We start from the raw sequence: 23,279 nt of genomic DNA, 5'->3' as shown, positions 1-23,279 counted from the left end.
GAGTGGAATGAGTTAGTAGAATGTAGAGTCCACTTACCAAATATTGTAAAAGTGAAATGGAACATTTATTAGTGGACAGACGAAAAATGAAAAATAAGACATTTAAAGGTGACGGAGAGATCTATTGATAGCCACATTATTAGTAGTGTAAAATACTCCCTCCGTCCCATTAAATATGCAACATTTGGGAATCGGCATAAGTTTTTATGTAGTGTTGTTTTGTGAGTGAATTAAGAGATAGTAAAGTAAGAGAGATGAAAAAGCAGAGATAAAGATGTTTCCATTTTAGGAAAAACGTTTCATTTTTAATGGGACAAACCAAAAAGGAAAATGTTTCATTTCTAATGGGACAGAGGGAGTACTTACTAGATTAGAAAACACTCTCTCCGTCTCACAAGAATACGTATTCTTTCCTTTTTAGTCCGTCACACAAGAATATGTACTTCCAATTTTGGAAACTTTTTTTGTCTCTTATGAGGTGGGACTTCATTCCTCACTAACAATATTTTAATTGTTTTTTCTCTATACCTCTCTTACTTTACCAATTTTACATTAAAACTCGTGTTAAATCTAAAATGCATATTTTTTGGGGACTGAGAAAATAGATAATTTTAAGAAATGAACTAAAATAGAAATATTCTATTTTTAAGGACGGAAGAAAGTAATAAGCTTCCATTCAAAATCTATTAATAGGGCTTCTACACATTTACTAAGCCCAAAATTGAGCTTAACATATTACAAGCAAATATCAACTTGAAGCGAAAGAGTGAGCAAACTTGACTGGAAAAACAGAGAGAAAAGAAGAGGGGTGAAATCAAAGTATGCATCAACGCATCTCTGTAACTTTAAAATTGGAAGTTGCCAACTTCTCCAGTGCTTCATCTTCCTTCCGGACTGTAGCGTGAACAAGAAGGTCTAGTTGATCTCCATGTAAATCCTCTTGTTTCTCTAATATCTCTTTAGCTAACAACACCACTAATTCTTTGCAATATGTCAATACAATTGACCTGAGTGTTGGTATATCTCCGATTTCTGATGGAATCTCCTTCAATTCATTTAAACAAAAAAGATGGAGCTTTATAAGACGTGGAAAGTGGGAACTCTCTGACATTGTCAACTTTTCTAGATCATCACATTCAAACAATATTAGTGACTTGAGACTCTGGAATTGGTCTTCAACTGTTTCCCACTCACGTGTTCTGAAGCGATCTCTACGTAATCTGAGCTCCTCAAGAAGTGGTAAGGAACCTATACTTGGCAGTATGTGTTCTTCCCACTCAAAACGACGTGGTAGTTGAATAATCAACTTTATAAGGGAGGGTGGGAAGTTGATCTGCAGCATTCCAATATCAGTGGAGTAGACAATCAACGACAAGGATTCCAGTTTACTAAGACAACGTCGACAGCTCAGATATTGTACTATATCAATTAGCTGCCCATCGTATTTCACACTCAGTGTCTTGATATTGGGAATTCTTTTAACAACATCTTCACTTACATTAAAATTATTCACTCCTATGAGCACTTCTAGATTCTCCATGATGATAATATCATCGTCGTCCACTCTAATAGGATCCGGGAGATGCATTCTCCAAAATTCATACTCGAGATGCCGAAGTTTATACATTTTCCAGATTTCAATTGGTGCAATCAAATCTTCCCAACAACGTATAATTAGGGTATCGAGATTTCAAAGCAGATTGATGGAAGAGGGAATTACAAACTTCTCATAAATTGCAAAAGCATGGTATCGTGAGTTCATCAACTCAAACATTTGTGAATACTCCTCTTCACTTAGTATATCATACGTATGCGATATCCTCAAAAATCTAGAATTTGGGAATTGACAAAGTTCTTTAAGACCACATAGTACTAGATAAGAACGAGCATGGGTCATATATTCTAAGGCATCCTTGATTTTTTCTTTTGAAGTGCTTTTAGGAATAACAATACACTGTTGGCTAATTACTCCTTGAAGACTTTCTTCCTCAAGACATAAAAAAACCTCTGTTTTTGAGCTTCTTTCATACATAGATCTCTTAGTAAATCATGAATTTTGTAGGATATTACATTCCCAAGTATCCCCAACCTATGAACTCTAGATTCCTATCCACTAGTTCTTTCAAATACTGTTCGGCGATTGTTTTCAAGCTTTTATTGTCTATTGGTTTAAGAAATCCTTCACAAACCCATAGTTGGACGACTCTTGAAGCAAGAATTTCCATGTCTTCCTCAAACACTCCCATATATAGAAAACATGGCTTTAGATAGATAGGCAAGTGGTTATAGCTCAATTTCAATATTCTCAAGCAATAACCATCATCCTCCAAATTCACTATAGAGCTTACGTTTTCCTCAATGCGCTCCCAATATTCTAGTGTAAGTTCGGATTTAGCCATTAGACCCCCCTATCATAGCAATAGACAAAGGATGTCCATCACACTTTTCTACGATTTTCTTTCCAATAGTCTCCAGTTGAGTAGGAAAGCTTTGTTCCCCAAATACAATTTTGGAGAACAAAGTCCAACTACTAACCTCGTCTAGAAATCCAATCTTAATGTGGCTATCAGTCAAGTGGGAAAATAAGTTTGACATTCTAGTTGTCACTATTATTCGACTCTCATTATTGTATTCAGGAAAGAGAAACATCATCTTGTCCCAGACCTCTATGCTCCAAATATCATCCATTACAACGAGATACCTCATACCTGATAAATATTTGGAAAGTATTTCTCCCAAGTCTTTTTCACTTTCATTGCTCAAGTACCCTCTAGCTTGATTGAGTAATTGCCTAAGAGTTGTCCTATAATATAATGTTGAGAAATGGTAGCCCACACACAGATATCAAAATGCTCCTTAATAAGATCGAGTACCAACGTACCTTTTCCAAGAGTGGTTTTGCCAATGCCACCCATCCCTACAATAGGGATGATTTGGCGAGAGGAACGTCCATCAGTAAGCCTATTCAAGAGCTCAAGAAACCCTACCATGAGATTGTTCTTCTCAGTGAAACTGGATCTTAAACCAGCATCATCAGAACCTGAGTTTCTAAGGTGAACTACCTTCTCCCTCATAATCCCAGCCACCTCTTTCTTGATCAAATCAATTTCTTCTATCACATTTTGTAGATCTTGATAGAAGTGGATGCAACGGATTTGTTCATCAACACCATCATCAGTTACTGATGCAGAAAGCTGAATGGTGTCAATTATATAGGATTCAATCACATCTGCAGCTGTATCACTTGCATCTGCAATGTGAATTAGGGATATGTTATAGAGATGGCAATTAATCAGATTTTATTAAAAAAATACAACATGTATCAAATTTGATTTCATCTAAATCAAAAATTAACAAAATCCTAGTAAAATACGTATAACATATTAATTCAATGGCAATAGATAAATAATTTGCAATATTTATGCAAAAATCTACTCACCCATACTGCGAATCTCCAATGGATCTGCTTCGTCGCTATACTCGTAGGGTGACTTGTAGCTTTCGAGAAATTCCTGCAAGAAGGTAACTATTTGTTTGAGAGATTCTACTTGTTTTTTGTCGAAAGAAATCGGAGGGGAAGGATGAGTTTCAATATCAACTATGATACGCATAAGAGAAACTAGAGCTGCATAAGCAGCCATCTTAATTCTATGAATAATGCACAAATTAAACACAATGTGAATTGAAATGATCAGATGAATATGGTATTTTGACACCACGATTGAGACTTGAAGCTTTTTTTGAAATACAAAGAAAGAAAGAAAGAAATGAAGGAAGGAAGGCAATTATGAAGTAGAATGTGATTTCTGCAAGATATTTTTATGAGCACTACAATCATTATCCTGTAGCCTAGCTACTTTATTAGAACCACGAATTTATTACTGTTGTATTCGTCAACTTTCATTTGGTTGTTGGGCCTTCTGCAAATCCACTAAGTGTGAACAATAGCATAACAATTAAGTAAACAAAATAAAGTACGTTGTCATCAAATTTTTTACTCACTCTTTCCTATAAAAGTCATTTAGGATTATCAAGGATGTTAATACTTCCTCCGTTTTTAAAAATAGAAACATTTCAAACGACACGAGTTTTAATGTACAATTTAGTAAAGTAAGAGAGAAGAAGAGGAAAGTTGGTAGAGTAAGAAAGAGAGAGAGAAAAATTGGTAAAATAAAAGAGAGGTAGAGAAAAAAGTAATGGAATTAATATTAGTGGATTATGTGCACACTTCAGTATAAGTGGTAAATAAATTGATGTATAAGGGTATAAAAATTTCCTAAAATAGAAAGTTTGAAAGTTGCAATTTTTAAATGGAAAGAGTTGCTATTTTTATAAAACGGAGGGAGTATATTAATACTCCATCCGTTTTACAATATTAGTCACATTTGTTATGAGCACGGATTTTAAGAAATATAAAGAATAGTGTATTGTAAAAGTGAGAGAAATATGAGGTCTAATTTTTAATATTAATTTTATAATAGAGTGAGAGTGAAGTGAGTTAGTGGAATATGAGACCTATTTATTATTTATGATAAAAGTGAAATGTGACTCTTATTGTGTGTCAAACCGAAATGATAAAATGTGACTCTTATTATTGGACAGGGGGAGTAATTAGTAAAGTAAGAGAGAATGAGAAAAAGTAATTGAAATTCTATAATGATGGTGACACCCATAAATGATAAAGTACTTCCTCTGTTTCGCGGTTGTGGAGACATTTATTTTTAGCACACGGTTTTTAAAAAGTTGTGTTAAATGAGTTAAGTAAAAAATAATAAAGGGAAAAAAAAGGTATAGAGATGAAGACAAAAAATAAAGTAATAGAAAATAATGTAAATGAGAAAAAATGTTTAACTTTTCATAAATGGAAAAAGTAAAAAGTTGTCATAAATGGATATAGACTGAGATTGAGGGAGTATTATAAATTACTCCTGGCGTCCCCTAGTATGTTTTCCACTTTGACACGACACGAATTTTAAGAAACATAATAGAAAGTGGTTGAAAAAGTTAATATGAGTTCTACTTTTATATACTTAGTTTTATAATAAAATGTGAGGAAAAATAAGTTATTGGAATGTGTGGTCCACTACAAAAAGTGATAAAATGAAGTTGAACAATTAATATGGGATGGATCAAAATGAAAAATTAGAATACATAATGGGGGACATAGGGAGTACTAAATAGTAAATACTACACCCTCCGTCCCACAATAATATATAATTTGGGTTGGGCATGGTTTTTAGTGCATAATTGACAAAGTAAGAAGAGATAAATATAAAAAAGGTAATTAAAGTATTGTTAGAAAGAGTGAGTCTTACCTCAACAGAGATAAATGAGGAAGTATTATAATACGGGCTCTAGTAAATGCAATGGGCCTTTGACACCACAAACTCACACCACAACAACCGATTAAAGCTATGGGCCTAGACCTAGGGAGAGAGGATTAAATAGGTGTGCAATGATTTTTTATTTTTGTTCGAAGGTGCAATGATTTTATGAATTAGAAGTAAAATTCAATGAAACGATTGTGAGATTATTTGTAGCGTACATGCTGGGAAAGTACATATTTTATACCTTCGTCCCTAATAAATATTTTGTGTCTTACCATTTATTATTAAGAGTCATAATTTGTCATTTTAGTCTGTCTATGATATGTCTATGATTAGAAGTTTCCATTAATTTTTACAACAAATGATAATGATATACTGACCTTTTATTGCATTAACTCATTTCATTATAAAACGATTATATAATTCAGAAGTATCATTTTATCTGCTGCGAATATCATTTTATAATTTTATCAGTCAGAAGTATCATTTTATCAGCTTATATATCATTTTGTCAGGTTAAAGTATCATTTTATCCGTTGAGAGTATCATTTTATCAGCTTATAAATCATTTTATAAGGTTACTGTCATTTTATTTGCTGCGAGTATCATTTTTTCAGGTTAAAGTATCATTTTATCAGTTTATAAACAAAAGAATCATTTTATGCGCTGAAACTAACATTTTGGTAACAAAAAAGTATCATGTTATCAGCCAAAATGTCATTTTATAAGCCCAAAGTATCATTTTATTAAACAAAAATGTCATTTTATACACCAAAAATACCTAATGTATATCAAATGGCTTCAATCTGTCTTCTCATTGACTCTACCACAATTTCTTGAATCATGACGACCCAGCTCATGACATTTACCACACCGTCGTAGAGGCTTATTTGCTTTCCTTATTGCACTCTCCCTCTTTGCTACTCTGCCACTAGCTGATCAACGTCTGGAGGATGTACATCAATTACATCAGGTACTGTCATTCCATAAAAATCCTCAACCATCTTCTTCTTTTCAATGACTGAAGGTGTTGCACAATTTCCAAATATATGCTCTTCCAAATCATCAAGACCAGCACTTAACAAAGACAAATGATCCATACTTCCCTCAGACTTTTGGACTAATCGATAAAAGTTGGAGAACAACTTTTTCTTAACTTCCTGCTTTTCATCCAAATCTGCAAGATAAAAGATAACATTATTACAATAAATACTATCATTTCTCTGACTAAAAAATAGAATTTTTACAAATAAGGTTAAAAATGGAGCACACGTTCAAATGGTTGTTGTTCCTCAGATGGTAGGCCATGGGCTGCCTTAAGTAAAGAGCTCTTCAACCACCTTCGACCAAAATATTTCTCAAGAATGAGATTAGCAGACTTATTCTTCAACAAACAAAATATATGACAACATAACAAACCAATTCTGGAAAACTTCTTACAACTACAGTCGAATGTGTCTTGCTTACAATCATACTTAACATCCCATATTCTACCATATTGCTCCTTGACCTGATGCATCTTGATGTTATCCTCAACAGTTATAGAAACAATCTCACATACCGTACTTATTTCTTGTTGTACATGTTTGAAAATAGAATCAGTGTAGATTGTAGATGCATGCTTCTCAATAGGCTATTGGGTTGACAAATCAGGAATACTTGAGTAATCCAAGTAGTTCAATCGTGAATTGGCATTCCTTTGATCTCCCACAGCATAATTAAAGAAATTGATTAACTGTACAAGATTTGCACGTGGCTTTGTGTAGTTTTTAAAAAACCTATTCTCCGATTCAGACATCGATGTAGTCCTAAGAAGCGACCCCATGGGAAAATCTCGAAAATAAGCAGGAACCCAGAATTCTCTATCTTCAAACATTGATCCCAACTAGTGCACGTCTTCTAATCCATACCATTCCATTGTATCATTCCATATTATATCAAACTCATCAGGCTCTAACAAATCAGACCAAACACATGCATTCAACTCTTTTTTGAAATCTTCATTACCAAGTAAAGATTTGGGCAACTTATCTGACACCTTAACCATGATATGCCACATACACCATCAGTGCCTTGTTTGTAAAAGTACTTGTTGAACAGCAAGTTTGATCCCCCAATCTTGATCAGTGATAATCAATTTGGGTGCTACCCCCATGCATCGAACAAAACAGCCAAACAACCAAGAATAGGAGTCTCTACCTTCACTTGATAACAAGCCAGCTCCAAATGTAAGAATGGTTATCTTTTCCAGTGAATGGAGCAAAAATCATGCAATACCTTCATAATATAACATAAAAACGAATTATATTTTCATGCATATAGAAAAGTATCATTTTATCAGCCAAAAGTATCATTTTATCAACTGAAATATAATTTAATCAGCAAAAAGTATCATTTTATGTCTATTAGCAACAAAAGTAATATACCTGTTAGTGTTGTATGTTGAGTCAAATGAAATTACATCTCCAAACATATGATAATTTCATCTTGAAATAGCATCAGCCCAGAAGAGTCTAGTTAACTTTCCATGAGATCCTATCTCAATTTCATAATAGAAGGCATAAGATGATTCCTTTTGAGAACGCATATAATCAAAAATCATTTGAGCATCTGAACCATCAATATTGGACATAATATCACGATAACCATTTCTAATATCAATAATATCACATACAACAATTTCAGGTCCACCCATTATCTCCTTCAAAAGTTTGAATGTGAGAGTGGGACCAATATTACACCTGCCACAATCCTCCATAAACCTCCGATGAATAGGATCCAGATTGCGATTGGCCATCATAAAATGCCTATGCTCATCCACAACCATTAACTGATTATGATACTCAACAAACTGATAAACCTCATATCCTCTCCTCATGCCATCTGAAAAATATCTCAAGTTGAGTTTAGCAAGACATTCACACCTAAATGACCGACACCTACGCTTCTTAACATACACTTCAGTTGATTGGGATGCATGACCAGGTATAAAATTCTTAGAGCCTTGTCAGCTGCAAGCCAAATACTGCCACTAAGTAATACCTTGAATTGATTTGTTGCCCATTTTACGAATGCCAAAACCAACTGAACGAGCATAATGTTCGTAGAAATCAACTGCTTCTACTAATGTATTGAATTTCATACCAATCATTGGCTTCAAAGCATCATCACAAACAGGAATGTACATACCTACAAATCAGTAAAAGTATCATTTTATCAGAGTATCATTTTATCATAGTATCATTTTATCAGAGTATCATTTTATCATAGTATCATTTTATCAGAGTATCATTTTATCCGACAAAACTATCATGTTATGCAGTAAACCTAACATTTATAAGCCAAAAGTATAATCTTAGCACATAATCGGCAATACATAATATAATCAAATAAGAATTTCAGTACATCAGAAACATAAACCAATCGACAACTAATATTAATCTAAAATCAAATTCAATACATGAGGAATGCCAAAAACCAACTGAACGAGCATAATGTTCATAGAAATCAACTGCTTCTACTAATGTATTGAATTTCATACCAATCATTGGCTTGAAAGCATCATCACAAACAGGAATGTACATAGATAATGATTGTTACCTTCGTTATTTGCTACAGACTCCATCGAAGCAAATTCTGACAGCAATTGAAGAGGTAATCAATGAAAATAAGAACGCAAAATTGAAAACATCTTCCCGATCACAATTATGCGAGAAATATGGAAACAAAATCTGGAAACTATGGAATAATGAACCAAATCGAAGAAAATCTGGAGATGTTGAAATAAAATAGGCGAGAAATATGGAAGATGAAGATGAGAGAATCGATCTGTTAGAAGGTGAGAGAATTGAGTTCCAACAGAATGAAAGTTTGAAACGAGTTTGGAGTAAAATTCAGAAATTAAATATGGAAATTACATTTTTACCCCCTGCGCCTTTTTTATGAAGTAAATCTAAGTTTGAATCTCAACCACAAGATTATCAAATATGTGTGGTCCAGATTTGGTTATAGAGTTATTATGTGATTTTGGGGTTATGATATGATCACATCCCTATATATATATATATATATATATATATATATATATATATATATATATATATAGTCCTATTATCCACAAATCCACTCTTAAAGACCGAACCACCGAACCCTACTAAATTAGGGCTTTTAGATCTAGTTTTTTATGGATAAGATACATAAATTTATAAATTATTTTCGTTCATCACGAGCCTATTTTAATTCATCTGAAGGTAAATAAGTCATACTAACATGTTACGAAGATTTAACTTCGTTCCAGAATATATTACTTCATTCTAGTAGGTTTTTACTTCATTCTAGTAGGTTTTTACTTCATTCCAGTACGTAAATGTGGTTTCGCCGTCGCGTGTCGTTCTTTCTCTCTACAATATCTATCACCAACGCCATGGCGCTAATATGGTTTAATAAGCACATGGAATAATGTAATAAATTGTTAGAATGAAGTATGTATAGAAGCATTTGAAGTACAGAATGAAGTAATAAACCTATATAATGAAGTAAAATGGGCTTGTAATGAAGCCGAAAATTTTTTCATATCAGCACATCTCATCAAAAAAACTAGATCTAATGGCCCAGATTTGGTCTCTGGTTCGGTCTTTAAAATTGGTTCGACATTGATCACAACTCTCTCTCTCTCTCTCTCTCTCTCTATATATATATATATATATAGTTCCATTATCCACAAATCCACTCTTAAAGACCGAACCACCGAACCATACCAAATTAAGGCTTTTAGATCTAGTTTTTTATGGATGAGATGCACAAATTTATAAATTATTTTCGCCTTCATCACCAGTCTATTTTAATTCATCCGAAGGTAAATAAGTCATACTAACACGTTACGAAGATTTAACTTCATTCCAGAATATATTGCTTCATTCTAGTAGGTTTTTACTTCATTCCAATAGGATTATTACTTCATTCCAATACGTAAATGCAGTTTCTCCATCGCGTGCCGTTTTTTCTCTCTACAATATCTATCACCACCGTTACGGAGCTGATATGGTGTAATAAACACATGGAATAATATAATAAATTTTTTGAATGAATTATGTGTAGAAGCATTTGAAGTCCTACAGGAATGAAGTAAAAACCTTATTCAATGAAGTAATAACGTTTCTGAATGAAGTAATAAACCCACTTGAATAAATTGCATTTTTAAATGTGAATAAAGTAAAAACCCAGGTCAATGAATTCCAATGAAGCATATGATGAATCATTTCAAAACCTACTTGAAGCAAGTAAAAACATATTGTAGTTTCAAAGTATTACGTATGAAATGAAGTAATAAATTTATACAATGAAGTAAAATTGGCTTGTAATGAAGCGCGAAAAAAACTTACACAACAGCATATCTCATCAGAAAACTAGATCTAATGGCCCAGATTTAGTCTCTAGTTCGGTATTTAAGAAGGGTTCGACATTGATTACAACTATATATATATATATATATATATATAGGGTTTTGATCTATGAAGACCAGATTTAAATACAGAAATGCAGAACACGGTCATACGTAAGGCATTTTTAGGTCATAGTTAGTTTATTTTTAGGTCATGCTAACAAAGCATGACCTAAAATGATCTTAACATGACATAAACCCAAATCTTATAATATGACCTAAAACTACTTAATTATGACCTTCCGTGTTTTGGGTTAATTATTGACCATTAGATCATCTAATCCTAGGGCCAAGATTTGGGCTGCATTTCTGGATTTAAACACATACTTGTTTTGATCATCTTCCTATATATATATATATATATATATATATATATATATATATATATATAGGGTGCATTAGGCTCCTTTGCACCCTAAGTGTCCTATTTCCTTCTTAATCTCAACCTTTGAATCCTTGAATTGGATGGTTGTGATCAATGCATTATTAGTCTATAATGTTGCATTATTGGCCGTTGTGCATTATTAGAATGAAAATGTGCATTATTAGTCTATAATGTTGCATTATTAGCCGTTGTGCATTATTAGAATGAAAATGTGCATTATTAAATGACACGTGGCATTAATCTAACCGTCAGATGACAAAATCGTGGGGCTAGGATTAAGAAGGAAAAATGACAAAAGATATGAAAAGGATTTGAATACATATACTCCAAAATTTGTAACCCTAAAAGATTTCTTCACTCTCCAAGCCGCCGTTCTTCACTCTTTTTCTCCCAAGCCTCTTTTTATCTCGTTCTTCACTCTCTAACCCTAGAAGATTTCTACCTGCCTCCATTCTCGTTCTCTCCAAGCCAGCAAGCCTCTAACCCATCACCTATCTCTACCCATCCTGCCGCCTCCGCCCTCCAGCCGTGCAGCCCGTGCTCAAGTCTGTCGCCTCCAACCATCCACATCGCTTCCATAAGAAGGTAAAATCTCCACTCACCTCTTTAATTCCTATTTCATTTGTTAAGAAATTGCACTAGCATTTTTTATTTAAGTTTGTGTATTTCTTCACAACTATGTGCAAATTTAAAATAAGTCCAAAGTTCATGTATTTATGCATTAATGTGTATGTTAATATTTATTTACAAATTATTTAAGTGTTGAATTTGTTTAATTTGCTAAACTCTACTGATATTTGAAAATGAGTATCAGAAATATTAATCAGATTTGCAATTAGTGAAGCTGCATGGTGAAATTGAGAATTATGATTGTACTAATCAATTCAGATCTGCCGTCCATGCCCCATATTTAAAATTTTTGATATTTCAATTTTTTGAATCCCTCTGCCCTTTAGTCTTTATTAATATTTTCTTGGAAATTCATGAATTCTCTGTCTCATTATCAATAACTTACGAGATTATTTTGTTTTTTTCAGATTTAACTATGGACAAAGGATTGGGCCAAAGTTCCTCCCTTCATATTTGGAAATATGTGCAAGAATGTAATTGAAACTTTCAAGTTATTGGAGATTGAAGACTTGTAGTGAAATCTCAATTAGTTGTTAAAACTTAGAAGCTAGAAGCATTGAAGATTTGAATGTCTACAATTTGTTGAGGAGTAAAACTTTATTTTAGTTGACATTGTTATTGTAGCCTAAATACTTATTTGTGTTGGTTGATAGATATTTATCATGTTATTTTTTTTTGTTTTCGGTTTTTGGTTTTTCGGTTTTTCTGAAATCTCTTATAATTTCAATTTTTTCGGTTTAGTTTGGTTTTTTAATTCGGTTTTTCAATTTTTCAGTTTTCAGTTTTTCGGACCGGTTTCGGATTCAATTTTCACATAAATTCGATTTTACGGAGGTTCACCCCTAGAAATATACCTTCTCAATTTACCTTTTCCTATTGAAAATACTATTAGTGGATAGTGAGACCCACATTATTATTAGTGTTTAATAAGTTGTAATGATGAATCATAATGGTATAAGCCGTAAATAAATTGATGAATATGAGTAATAAGTTATAAACAACTTTTTATCACAATGGTGTGGGGCGTCAGAGGTCCGCATGGCCAACTCGAAGGGTCTGAAGTTCGACGCAGAGCTTTTTGGTTGTTAAGTTATAACAACACTGAACAATATCCAACAGCTGCCGTCCTTCTGGTTTCCACTAAAGTGGCTCAAGTAGTATAAGGAGAAATGATCATATTTCATGGGACAGATGTAAATAGATATTCGCTCTATCCCTGAAAGTTTGTCTTATTTTTCTATTTCTGTCCGTCGCACAAAATTTGTCTCATTTTATTTTTTATTATTTTTGATAGTGGACTTCATATTTTACTAACTCATTCCTATTCATATTTTATTATAAAACTAATATACTCCATTCGTCTCACAAAAGATGTCACACTTTCCTTTTTAGTTTGTCCCAAAAAGATGTCACATTTCTATTTTTGGAAAAAGTTTTTTCTCACATGAATATAAAAGTAATATATTCTCTCTCCATTTAACACACAAAATAAAACTTCCTAAAATCTCGTGTCGTCCCACAAGTGTGACATCTTTTGTGGGACGGAGGGAGTATAAAAGTATGACTCACATTCCACTAATTTTTTCAACTTATTTTTTATTATATTTTTTAAAATTTGTATCTAGTCAAAGTGGGACAATATTTAGAGGTTGGAGGGAGTATTATACGTACTTTTCAGGAAGGAGCAAGTATCCCACGATTCAAAAAAAAGGAGCAATAACACCAGGTTGTATTTTTCGTGTGGGGCAACTATAAATCTGTTTATTTATCAGAAGCCAACACTTGTACGTGTATGTGTTTGTTTTTTTGATCACTTGGATGTGACTAAAACGAATGAAAATCATAGGTTTAGAATTAGATACTACTCCTATTTTAAATTCCGGCGAAGAAGAATGGTCCAAAAACGAACTCCCCCCTTTTATGACGACCGTATTTCTCCCTACCGACGCTTCTGTTTCACAGCGTCTACTGTGTGTTTTTCTCTGTTTCTCTATACAGACACCTGATTTTCGCTCCACTGATTTCTTTTGGGGGCTGTCTTGTTCCTTGCCTCTGTCTCTCTCTGTCCCATCACCTGACACCTAAATGCTGCCACTACATTAGCTACCTCAATCCAATAATATACCCCCAAGAGAGAGAGAGAGAGGTTATTGATGATATTGATTGTATTTAGCATTTACATGAAGATTTTTCACCTGGGTTTATCCAAAGATGCAAACTTTACAAGAACCCAGTAATGCGGATTTGGAATCTGCAGCTGATTCTGATAATGTCGGTGGTTTAAGGAAAGTTGCAATCGAGATTGTGGTTGTGGCAGAAAACGGCAATGGTGGGGAGGAGAGGAGAGAATCCAGTGTATCCGAGTGCTCTGTAGAGATTGTGGATCTGGAAGGTGGAGCTCAGCTGCATTTGGCTAAAATTGAGAGGGATTGTAGGATATGCCACCTCAGCATGGATGCAACTGATCAGGACTCAGGGTTTGCCATTGAGCTGGGATGCTCTTGTAAGGAGGATTTGGCTGCTGCCCACAACCAATGTGCTGAGGCATGGTTCAAGATTAAAGGAGACAAGTAAGTAAATTCACAAATAATTTCATCTTGCAAAACCATTCATCTCCATTTTACTACATTAAAAAACAAATCTTGATGTGATTTGTGGTGAACTGTTTGTTTAGTTGATTGCTAGCTGTTAAAGTTGCTGAATTGGGGAATGATGAAGTGTTGTGTTCTTGATTGTTTTGTGTTTCTATTAGGTTCACCATAAGGAAGATAAATTGGAATGTTCTCCTTTGGATCTTATGAACTTTAGCTTTATAATAAAGAGAAAAAAAGAATGCTAGTATGGTAATTGGACAAAAAGATGTGAGCACTAGGAATGGTTTGATAGTGAAATACTTTTGTTTCACATTGTGAGAATCTAATCTTCTCTTTCAATCTTGGCCTTGTTACAATGGGCGGTTTTGGTATTGTTATTAATTGGATCTATTGAAATTAAATCAGTTAGGGAAAGTTGGGTTACTTGTTGTGGTTGTTTAGTAATTTCAAGTCATTTAGTACATGGTTTGCTGAATCATTTTGGCAATGAAAACCTTAAACATAGATCTATTTGCCTTTCATCCTAATCTATGTTAAACCTTGTTGACTATCTATTTTCGTCACAGAATATGACTCGTTCGATCCAGCATCTCTTATCCCTATCATAGAATTTTTTCTAAGAATATTACTTTGCAAGTGGAGTCATTTTCTGGTCCTTTGTCAGAGAAATCTTAAAGCTGTTTTAAATTATGAGAAAGTTGAAATTTAACTAAGGACTTGAGACTTTTGTTATCGGAGATGAAGATGTTACCCAACGAGAAGCATATAAGCTATAGTGAAAAGAGCTTGTACACTATGCATCCTCTGCTAGCTGAATATTACTTAGAAACTTCTATGTATGGAGCCTCAGATGTTATGCTTCTACCGCGTTATTTTATTCAATGAATTAAAGCTACCTGCTTACTGTGATCGATTAAAACTATTCTTGATATATTGTGGAAATATTTTTTACATTAGCACAAATTCATGATTTTATGAAGGATTTTAGGTTCATTATGCATACTCTTTCGAGAATCTCAAGTGAAGAAAAGGTGTTCTTCATTGAAAGTCTTTTATATTCTTTCGAGTATATCAAATGAAATTTCAGATATTCTAGTGTATTGCTATACTTGTGTCTTTAGATTTGGTGAGGGTACATATTTTCTTGGAGATCATATACACTTTGTATTAGTTACTCATTGCTTTGGTTGATGTTACAATGAGCGTAGTCCTTAAATACGAATAGGAGTCTAGAGCTCTGTATGGATGTTCTCGTTCTTTTTCTTATGGTCAATTCACTGTAAATTACTTCGAAACGTAGAGCCTGCTGATTGGAAATGAGTTCTGAGTATTAATTTCCGGTCAAGAAAAAGTGAAGAGCACGCAAAATGACATGATTTTTCTGTATGTTGTGATATACAGAACCTGTGAGATATGTGGATCCCTTGCAAAAAATGTGGTCGGGGTAACTGAGACCGAGCTGACAGAGTCATGGAACGAGACCGGTGATACTGCTGCTGCAAGTGCAGCATCCCAGTCGCGGAACTTCTGGCAAGGCCGGCGCTTTCTCAACTTCTTGTTAGCTTGCATGGTGTTTGCGTTTGTCATATCGTGGCTTTTCCATTTCAACGTGCCATCTTGAAACTCATGGAGACTGCGTGAACCAGTAAGTACCCGATAAATATCCACTCTTTGGAGGTGTATCCCTTTTCCCTTTCCGTAGCGCCTATCCACACCGTTGTGTACATTAGCGCCTCCTCCCCTGCCTTCTTCTGCAAAATGCACGATCTCTTCGTGCACGCGTGCACAAGAGACCATCTCATTTAATTATACCAATCATGCTTCAGTTATGTACAAACAAACTTAATTGTCTTAATTCTCTGTTCCTCACTTTGTGCTACCACTCATTGTATCTTAATAGTAAAACAAGAGTTTAAAAAGGAAAAAATTAGATACCGAACTAAGCAAGTCCAAATTTCTTAGATGACAAGCTATTAACATTAGTTATCATTCATTTGACAAAAAAAACGAACTAAGTATATAATAAGTTGGGAACAAGATGAATCCTTATCCCTTGCATGACAATCATACATGATCAAGTGAGTGCTGTGTAGACCATTAAACTTTGTTAGATATTTAATTTTTATTAATTGAGTTTTTCTAAATGTTAGAACAAAGTCTCTTATGAATTAGTAGCTCTTTCTTTGTTGCTAAAGAGGCTCACAACCCTTTACATTAAATTATGATTGTCTAACAAATCTTTAAAAAAAACACCCATAACATCTATGAATAACCTCTAGAACAATATTCAATTAGAGCATCCACAGCGGTGCTCTTACCGCCATCCGTCCGTCCTTGCCGCTGAGCACCCGTCGTCCGTCCGCCGCTGCAGCTCGTCCGTCCGTGCCGCTGAGCACCCTTACGTGGCAGCGTCTGATTGGCCAACGGCATAGGCGTGGGCAAATTCGATTTTTTATTATTTTTTTTTAATTCGAAATTTATTTAAAAAAATGTTTTTAAATAAAAAAAAATATTTTCCCACTTCCCAAAAAATTATATCCGTTTTCTACCCACTTTTAATTTATTTTTCAATTTTTTCCCCCCAAAATTCACATTTTCATCTATAAATACCCCCACTTCAACACAAAAAAAATCACATTCTCTCATCTTTTTTCTATCATCTACATTCTCTCATCTTTTTTCTCATATTCTCATCTTTGTAGGATTTTTTTATTTTCTAGGATTTTAATTATGTATTTTTATTTTTTAAGATTTTAATTATGTAATTTTTACTTTTGAATGTATTTTTATAATGTAGAAATGTTTATAATAATTGGAGTACTTAAATTGAATAATAGAATGACGGGACCCTTGAGCTTGTCCTTAGCCAAGAGCACGGATGTGGGTGTTGTGCTCTTAGCTAAGGACAAGGAGTAAAAGTGGGTCCGGGCCTACTTCCGTGCTCTTAGCTAAGAGCACGGATGGGGATGCTATTAAACTTCCCTCATCTAAATTGAATAACCTTTAGAACAATATTCAATTAAACTTCCCTCGTCTAAATTAAATGCGATCTTCACTTGAAATTTAAAAATGTCTAGACTAATATTTACTATTCCTTCTGTCCCATCAAATATATGATTCATTTTTTTTATTGTCTATATGACCTACTATTAAAAATAGAAACATATTTATTTTTCTATTAACTTTAATCTTACCGCCTAATAAAAAAAAGTTGAATAAAATCTCGTGTCGGACTGTGGTGCTGGGCTATGGGGTTGACTGTTGAGGAAATTGCCTTATTTGAGTTTAAGAAAACAAAATGCATGTGTGAGCGTTGTCATTATTAACCAACTTTGTTATTGTGGGCTTAAGATGTGGGTCACATGTGGTGGCTCCAGCCGACAAATTGTATGTCGATTAAAGGTTTTCAGAATTAAATTAATAATGTCAAGTTAAGATGCATGTTAGTACAACATAACAATAAGTAACTTGTAGTTAGAGATACAGTCATCCTAGCCTTAATTCTAAATTCTAATTCAGGCTTTCTTGTGTAATGCTCAATCATCATTCGCGAAGAAAACAAACTGAATTATGTAAAAGATTGTGATTTTATTCTTACAAGCATACTATAATTCCTCATAATTTAGATCTTGGTTTCACAGTATATTTCTCCTATTGATGCTAAATAGCTAGAATATATCATGAGATTTTCTGTTTTCTTTTTGTTATATTGTGAAGATTTAATATTCCCCACCATGTGTGTAAACAAACAAGCTAGATTCAGATAAAATTGCGTCAAATACACTTCATGATTAATTTTGGAGTGGTAGATTTTTTTTCCCCGATCAGATTACACCAATCCTCAGTTAATTGGAAAAATTTAATTCAGATATATTGTTGGATCAATCTATTTTAATGTAGATATTAATAGAGTTAGTTAAATTTCAATTAATAATCATAGATTTGTTATATTGTGTAATGTATATAATTGTGCGAACATATTCGAACCCTTTTAAAATTTTACCTTAAAAATGGATTCACAAACATTAACTGGTTAAAAATAAATATCATACTAATCATTTTGCAACACTTCAAAAAAATTAAAATTTTAATTTTAATTTTAATTTAGAGCATATTTGTATAGTTAAGGAAAAATATATTTTTTTAACTAAATATTGTATAATTAATTCGAATCAAACTTGAAATCATGTTAAAATTTGATATTAAATATATGTATCACTTCTTTCTTATTGCTACATAATAATCCAACAAATAACAAAAATAATTTTTAATTAAATTCAATTAAATTTAAAATTTTAAGGATATTATGAACATGTACAATTTATGTACATTTATCTTTTTTTCTAAAATTTATATAGTAATTTCGATTTTCTCATTTACGTAAAAGTATTTGTTATATTTACTTGGATATTTTAAAGTAAGGTAAGACGTGGTTCTCTTTAACGGATTATTAAAAAAATCTCATTTAGGAAACTTTTTTCTTTGAATCAACCTATAATCAAATTTTTCCTGATACATGTGGCTGGATCTTTTACTTAGATTTATATTATAATTTAAAGTTTAAACCTATTTTAAATCTTGAATCTGAAGTGCGTCACACCTATTATTTGGGAATAAATGTAGAAGTATATGCATAATTATTTATTTGACGGAATTGCGGACACATATCTGATATGCTGATTATTTTTAAGATTTAATTTTTTGTCCCATTGGTCTTCCATTTAGATTTATGAGTCTATGAAAGATGCTTTTGGTCGCCTTTGCAACGTGGTATATCGATCAAATTTCCTCATAGTTATCAATTCTTTATAATTCAATCAAAATTATACTACTAGTAATTTGATTTGCCATCTAAGTCTTTCTTCCAGTCTTGCTAATTGGCTTAGTGAGTCGTCAAAGGAGCAAGTCTATTGAAAAGATAAACAAAAGTCACTAATATAAAGTATTTATTCTGCAATAAAATAAATGACAAATACATTTTCTTAATTACAAGCATAGTTACAACTCATTCACTCACATAACTCGAAAGTTGTAATTAATTTTTTGTAAAAGGAATGTGAGAACCTGTATAAATTATAGTAATTCTATACTGACGACACATATATGAGAAAATTAGGTGGGAAATGATATTATTCCCTATGTCCGATAAAGCTAATTGGACTATTATACCCCAAGCATAAAATAACAAGACATTGTCTTTTCATATGGTTTGGACATTGGACTATATAAACATTGCCATTTACCATTTCAAACAAAAACTCTTTTGCGTTGTCCACATCTTTTATTACATACACACCCCAAACTCAAACCCCTTTCGATGAGAACCTTGTGGCCCAACCTCGACGGGGATGACGGCCTCGAGACAGTCCTGGAGGTCCCCGTCCCCGACGAGATGTTCGCAGCCGCCTCCAACTCCAGCAAACCGTGGCGGGCTGTCAAGTCCTGGCTCAAGAGCGGCCGCGCCCCCCGCCCTTCCCCGGACTACGAGGCGCGCGCCTTGGAGATTCAGTCCTTGCTCAGCGTCGTTGGAGCCCCGTTGCTACCCCTCCCGATCTCCTCTGATCACGACATCAAATCCCACTCCATCGTAAGTCTTGATGTTATCACATATATATATTGTCCTTGGAGCTCCGTTCATACTGTGTTACATTTTTTGTTGCTACTATTTTATCATCTATTGATATTTTCTAACGATCCAGATTATAACTTGAAGTTTGTACAATATTTAGAGTTTGCATTTGATTAAATCCATATGAAGTTTTTTTTTTTGGAAATTAATTGTGCTGTATTTTGGTATGCAGGAAAAATCGATGGCTTCATACATAGTCCAACAGTATGTAGCGGCTTGTGGCGGCGCACATGCCCTCGACTCGATCGAAAACATGTGTGCGGTCGGGAAGGTGAAGATGGCGGCTGATGGTAGAAAGATGAATAAAGGCGCGGGGGAATTCGGCGGATTCGTGCTGTGGCACCAGAGCCCCGCGCTGTGGAGTCTGGAGCTCATGCTTTCCGCTTTCAAATTAAGCGCCGGCTGCGATGGAAAGGTCGCGTGGCGCCACACTCCGTGGCGCGCCTCCCGTGCTCCCCCACGCCCTCTGCGCCGCTCCTTGCAAGTACGGTTTCAATTCAATAGTCAACTCGTTTTTTGTTTAAATTGTCAAATTTGATTTGCTAGTTTTGACTAAAGAAATACTTCAATTTTCCAACTGATTACCTTTTTACATCGAATGAAATCACCAAGTCATCAATAGTCCAAAAACGCGCATATATATATTTAATTAGTCTTCACTTTGTGATTGTTATTTTGTCACACACAACCTCAAAAGTCATCTTTTCCTTTTGACTTGAGATGGAGGAAAAATGTCGCATATCATTAAACAACTAAACCAACTTTTTTAACTTTTGTTTTATACACCAAAGTGAGATAGTCGTAATATATTTTTTTAGTTTAATTGAGTAATTGTGATCAATGTTGTGCACTATTAGGGGCTCGATCCAAAGGGAACATCAGACTTATTCTCCAACTCCATCTGCATCGGCGAGAAAAAAATCAACGGCGAGGATTGCTTCGTGCTAAAGCTTGAAACAGAGGCCACAAGAAGCAGCAACAACGCAGAAATAATCAAACACACAATTTGGGGGTATTTTAGCCAGAAAAGTGGGCTATTAATCCAACTACAAGACTCTCACTCAGTGAGAATGAAAGAAATCCACTGGGAGACCAAAACAGAGTCGTTGATCCAAGACTACAGAGCAATCAATGGCGTCAACATTGCTCACGGGGGCCGGACAACGGTGTGGCTGTCGAGTTTTGATGACAATATCCCCGAGAGCCACAGCAGAAGCAGAATGGAGGAGATTTGGAGCGTTGAGGAGATCGACTTCAACGTCAAGGGGCTGTCGAGGGATTGCTTCCTGCCTCCCGCGGAATTGGGTGATTGCGATGGTGGCGACGATGAGGATCGGCTGAGGTGTAAGGCTTTGGATAAGTATAGCAGAAGTTGTGCTTCGAGAAGTGGGAGGAGGAAGAAGGTGGTTGCAATTGATGAACACTATGATTTAGATGATCACCGTAGATGACTCGATCCCTGTCTTACTTATTGAGGATAAGTTCACTAACTCGCAAATGACAATTGGATCGTAGAATTATGCTTTTTTGGCATTGATTTTAGATTGTGGTCCGTGAATAGTTAGTTTGTACTCCCTCCGTCCAAAAAAATAGATCACTTTGTGTATGACACGGGTTTTAATGTAGAATTGATAAAGTAAGAGAGAAGAGGAGAAAAAATAGGTAAAGTCAGAAAGATAGAGAGAAAAAGTGAGTAAAATAGGAGAGATGGAAGAAAAAGTGGGAAAGTATGAGAGATAAACTTTCCATTTTAAAAAAGTGATCTATTTTTTGTGGACGTACCAAAATGACAAAAGTGATCTATTGTTTGTGGACGAATGGAGTATACATTATTAATTTACTCATATCTATATATTTTCAACCTTAGTAGATTAATGATCTATTCCCTCCGTCCCCGATTAGGAGTCACATTTTGATCGGGCACGGGTTTTAAGAAATGTAAAAAAAGTTGTTGAAAAAGTTAGTGGAATGTGGGACTCATTTTTTTATATTGGTTTTATAATAAAATGTGAGTGAATTGAGTTAGTAGAATGTGAGACCTACTTACTATTTATGATAGAAATGGAGTGTGACTCTTAATTGAGGACGAACCAAAATGGAAAAGTGTGACTCTTAATCGAGGACGGATGGGGTATATCAGTAAACACTAAACATGATGCGTCAGTACTAACTCCAAGGGAATTTAATTTGTTTTTGTCTGCTTCGTTGTGATGAGGCCCAGTGATCAAGCCCAATCACTGCTTGAACCCTACTACCCTAGCCCACAACCCACTTAGCAACCCTAAATTCGATCCACTCCATAAACTCGACCCGGTTCGGTCCCCTTGGTTTTTAAAATTAAATTTTGGTTTGAAAACATACACTCTCATTTTCGGATCATAATTATGCCTGTCTCTCTGATTCTTGTTTTAAAAGACACTGATTATGCCTCTTTGTTGGACTTCTTTAAGCATACCAATTTAAAAATTTGAACAAGTAGGCATTGAAATCCAATTGCGTGTCTTATATGGCTTTTCTTTTATTCTATGCGAGTACGCTGTCCCACGAAAATAAACCTTTTTTTTTTCTCTTTTTAATCTTTCCAAAAAAAATATACACTTCTTAAACTTTTAAATTTATAAAAAAAATTTTCTATCGAAGTAAAACTCATTCTCCAATAATAATATATTTTAATTATCATTTATTTACTCTCTAATGCATAATTTTTAATTATGAATTAGAATCTAGAGCAAATCAAAAGTACTTATTTTTTTGGATTTTTTTGGAAAATGAAAGAAGTATGGACCATCTCTTTTCCTCCACTAATACTCTGTCCAAATAAGTGTTCTAAGTCAACTCACAGAAAACTTTAAGAAATACTTCCCCTGTCCCATCCCATTAGAAATGAAACGTTTTCCTTTTTGGTCTATCCCATTAAAAATGAAACATTTCTAAAAATGGAAACAATACTCTTTCTACTTTTGTTTCTCTCTTACTTTATTCTCTCTTCATTAACTCACAAAACAACACTACATAAAATCTCGTACCGAAAAGCAAATGTTGCATATTTAATGAGACGGAGAGAGTATAATAGAAAACAAGTTAAAAAATAATAGAATGTGAGTCATTATAAAATATAAGTCTTATTAGTTAGTAGAATATGAGGTCTATTACTAAAAATAGTAAAAGTAATAAGACACTTAATCGTCGACGAATGGAGTAATAGATTAGTTTGACCCATCGTATATTTAAAATAATATACTACCTCCGTGCACAAAAAATATATCACTTTTAT

General features: G+C 34.0%; 3 protein-coding genes across 6 annotated transcripts; 2 read left to right on the top strand and 1 right to left on the bottom strand.

Annotated features, from left to right (window-relative positions):
* Positions 1-619: 619 nt before the first annotated feature.
* Positions 620-3,819, bottom strand: LOC125218713 (putative disease resistance RPP8-like protein 2). Of its 3 annotated transcripts, none has more exons than XM_048120457.2 (3): positions 3,440-3,819; positions 2,882-3,250; positions 620-2,803 (listed from the first exon to the last, which is right to left on the bottom strand). In XM_048120457.2, the coding sequence occupies exons 1-3, from the start codon at positions 3,639-3,641 to the stop codon at positions 2,760-2,762; spliced, it is 615 nt and encodes a 204-aa protein (XP_047976414.1). In that variant the 5' UTR covers positions 3,642-3,819; the 3' UTR covers positions 620-2,759. The 3 variants fall into 3 exon arrangements, with proteins under 3 accessions (XP_047976414.1, XP_047976413.1, XP_047976412.1); XM_048120456.2 differs by having other exon boundaries at positions 620-1,333; XM_048120455.2 differs by having other exon boundaries at positions 620-3,250; positions 3,440-3,817.
* Positions 3,820-13,561: 9,742 nt separating this feature from the next.
* LOC125224372 (uncharacterized) lies at positions 13,562-16,245 on the top strand. 2 transcript variants are annotated; one of them, XM_048127764.2, is made up of 2 exons: positions 13,562-14,352; positions 15,778-16,245. In XM_048127764.2, the coding sequence occupies exons 1-2, from the start codon at positions 13,994-13,996 to the stop codon at positions 15,995-15,997; spliced, it is 579 nt and encodes a 192-aa protein (XP_047983721.1). In that variant the 5' UTR covers positions 13,562-13,993; the 3' UTR covers positions 15,998-16,245. The 2 variants fall into 2 exon arrangements, 1 of the variants encoding a protein (XP_047983721.1); XR_016129551.1 differs by lacking the exon at positions 13,562-14,352 and adding an exon at positions 14,369-15,212 and having other exon boundaries at positions 15,778-15,917.
* Positions 16,246-19,630: 3,385 nt separating this feature from the next.
* On the top strand, positions 19,631-21,819 carry LOC125220028 (uncharacterized). The gene is made up of 3 exons (XM_048122140.2): positions 19,631-19,963; positions 20,178-20,489; positions 20,863-21,819. The coding sequence occupies exons 1-3, from the start codon at positions 19,694-19,696 to the stop codon at positions 21,454-21,456; spliced, it is 1,176 nt and encodes a 391-aa protein (XP_047978097.1). The 5' UTR covers positions 19,631-19,693; the 3' UTR covers positions 21,457-21,819.
* The last annotated feature ends 1,460 nt before the right edge of the window (positions 21,820-23,279 follow it).

The sequence above is a fragment of the Salvia hispanica genome, chromosome 1 (genome assembly GCF_029641045.1).
Source record: "Salvia hispanica isolate PSC_SH4W2 chromosome 1, Shi_PSC_v1, whole genome shotgun sequence".
NCBI classification, from domain to species: Eukaryota; Viridiplantae; Streptophyta; class Magnoliopsida; order Lamiales; family Lamiaceae; genus Salvia; species Salvia hispanica.
Note: the sequence above shows the minus strand (reverse complement) of the source record. Positions and strands in the feature narration are given on the sequence as shown.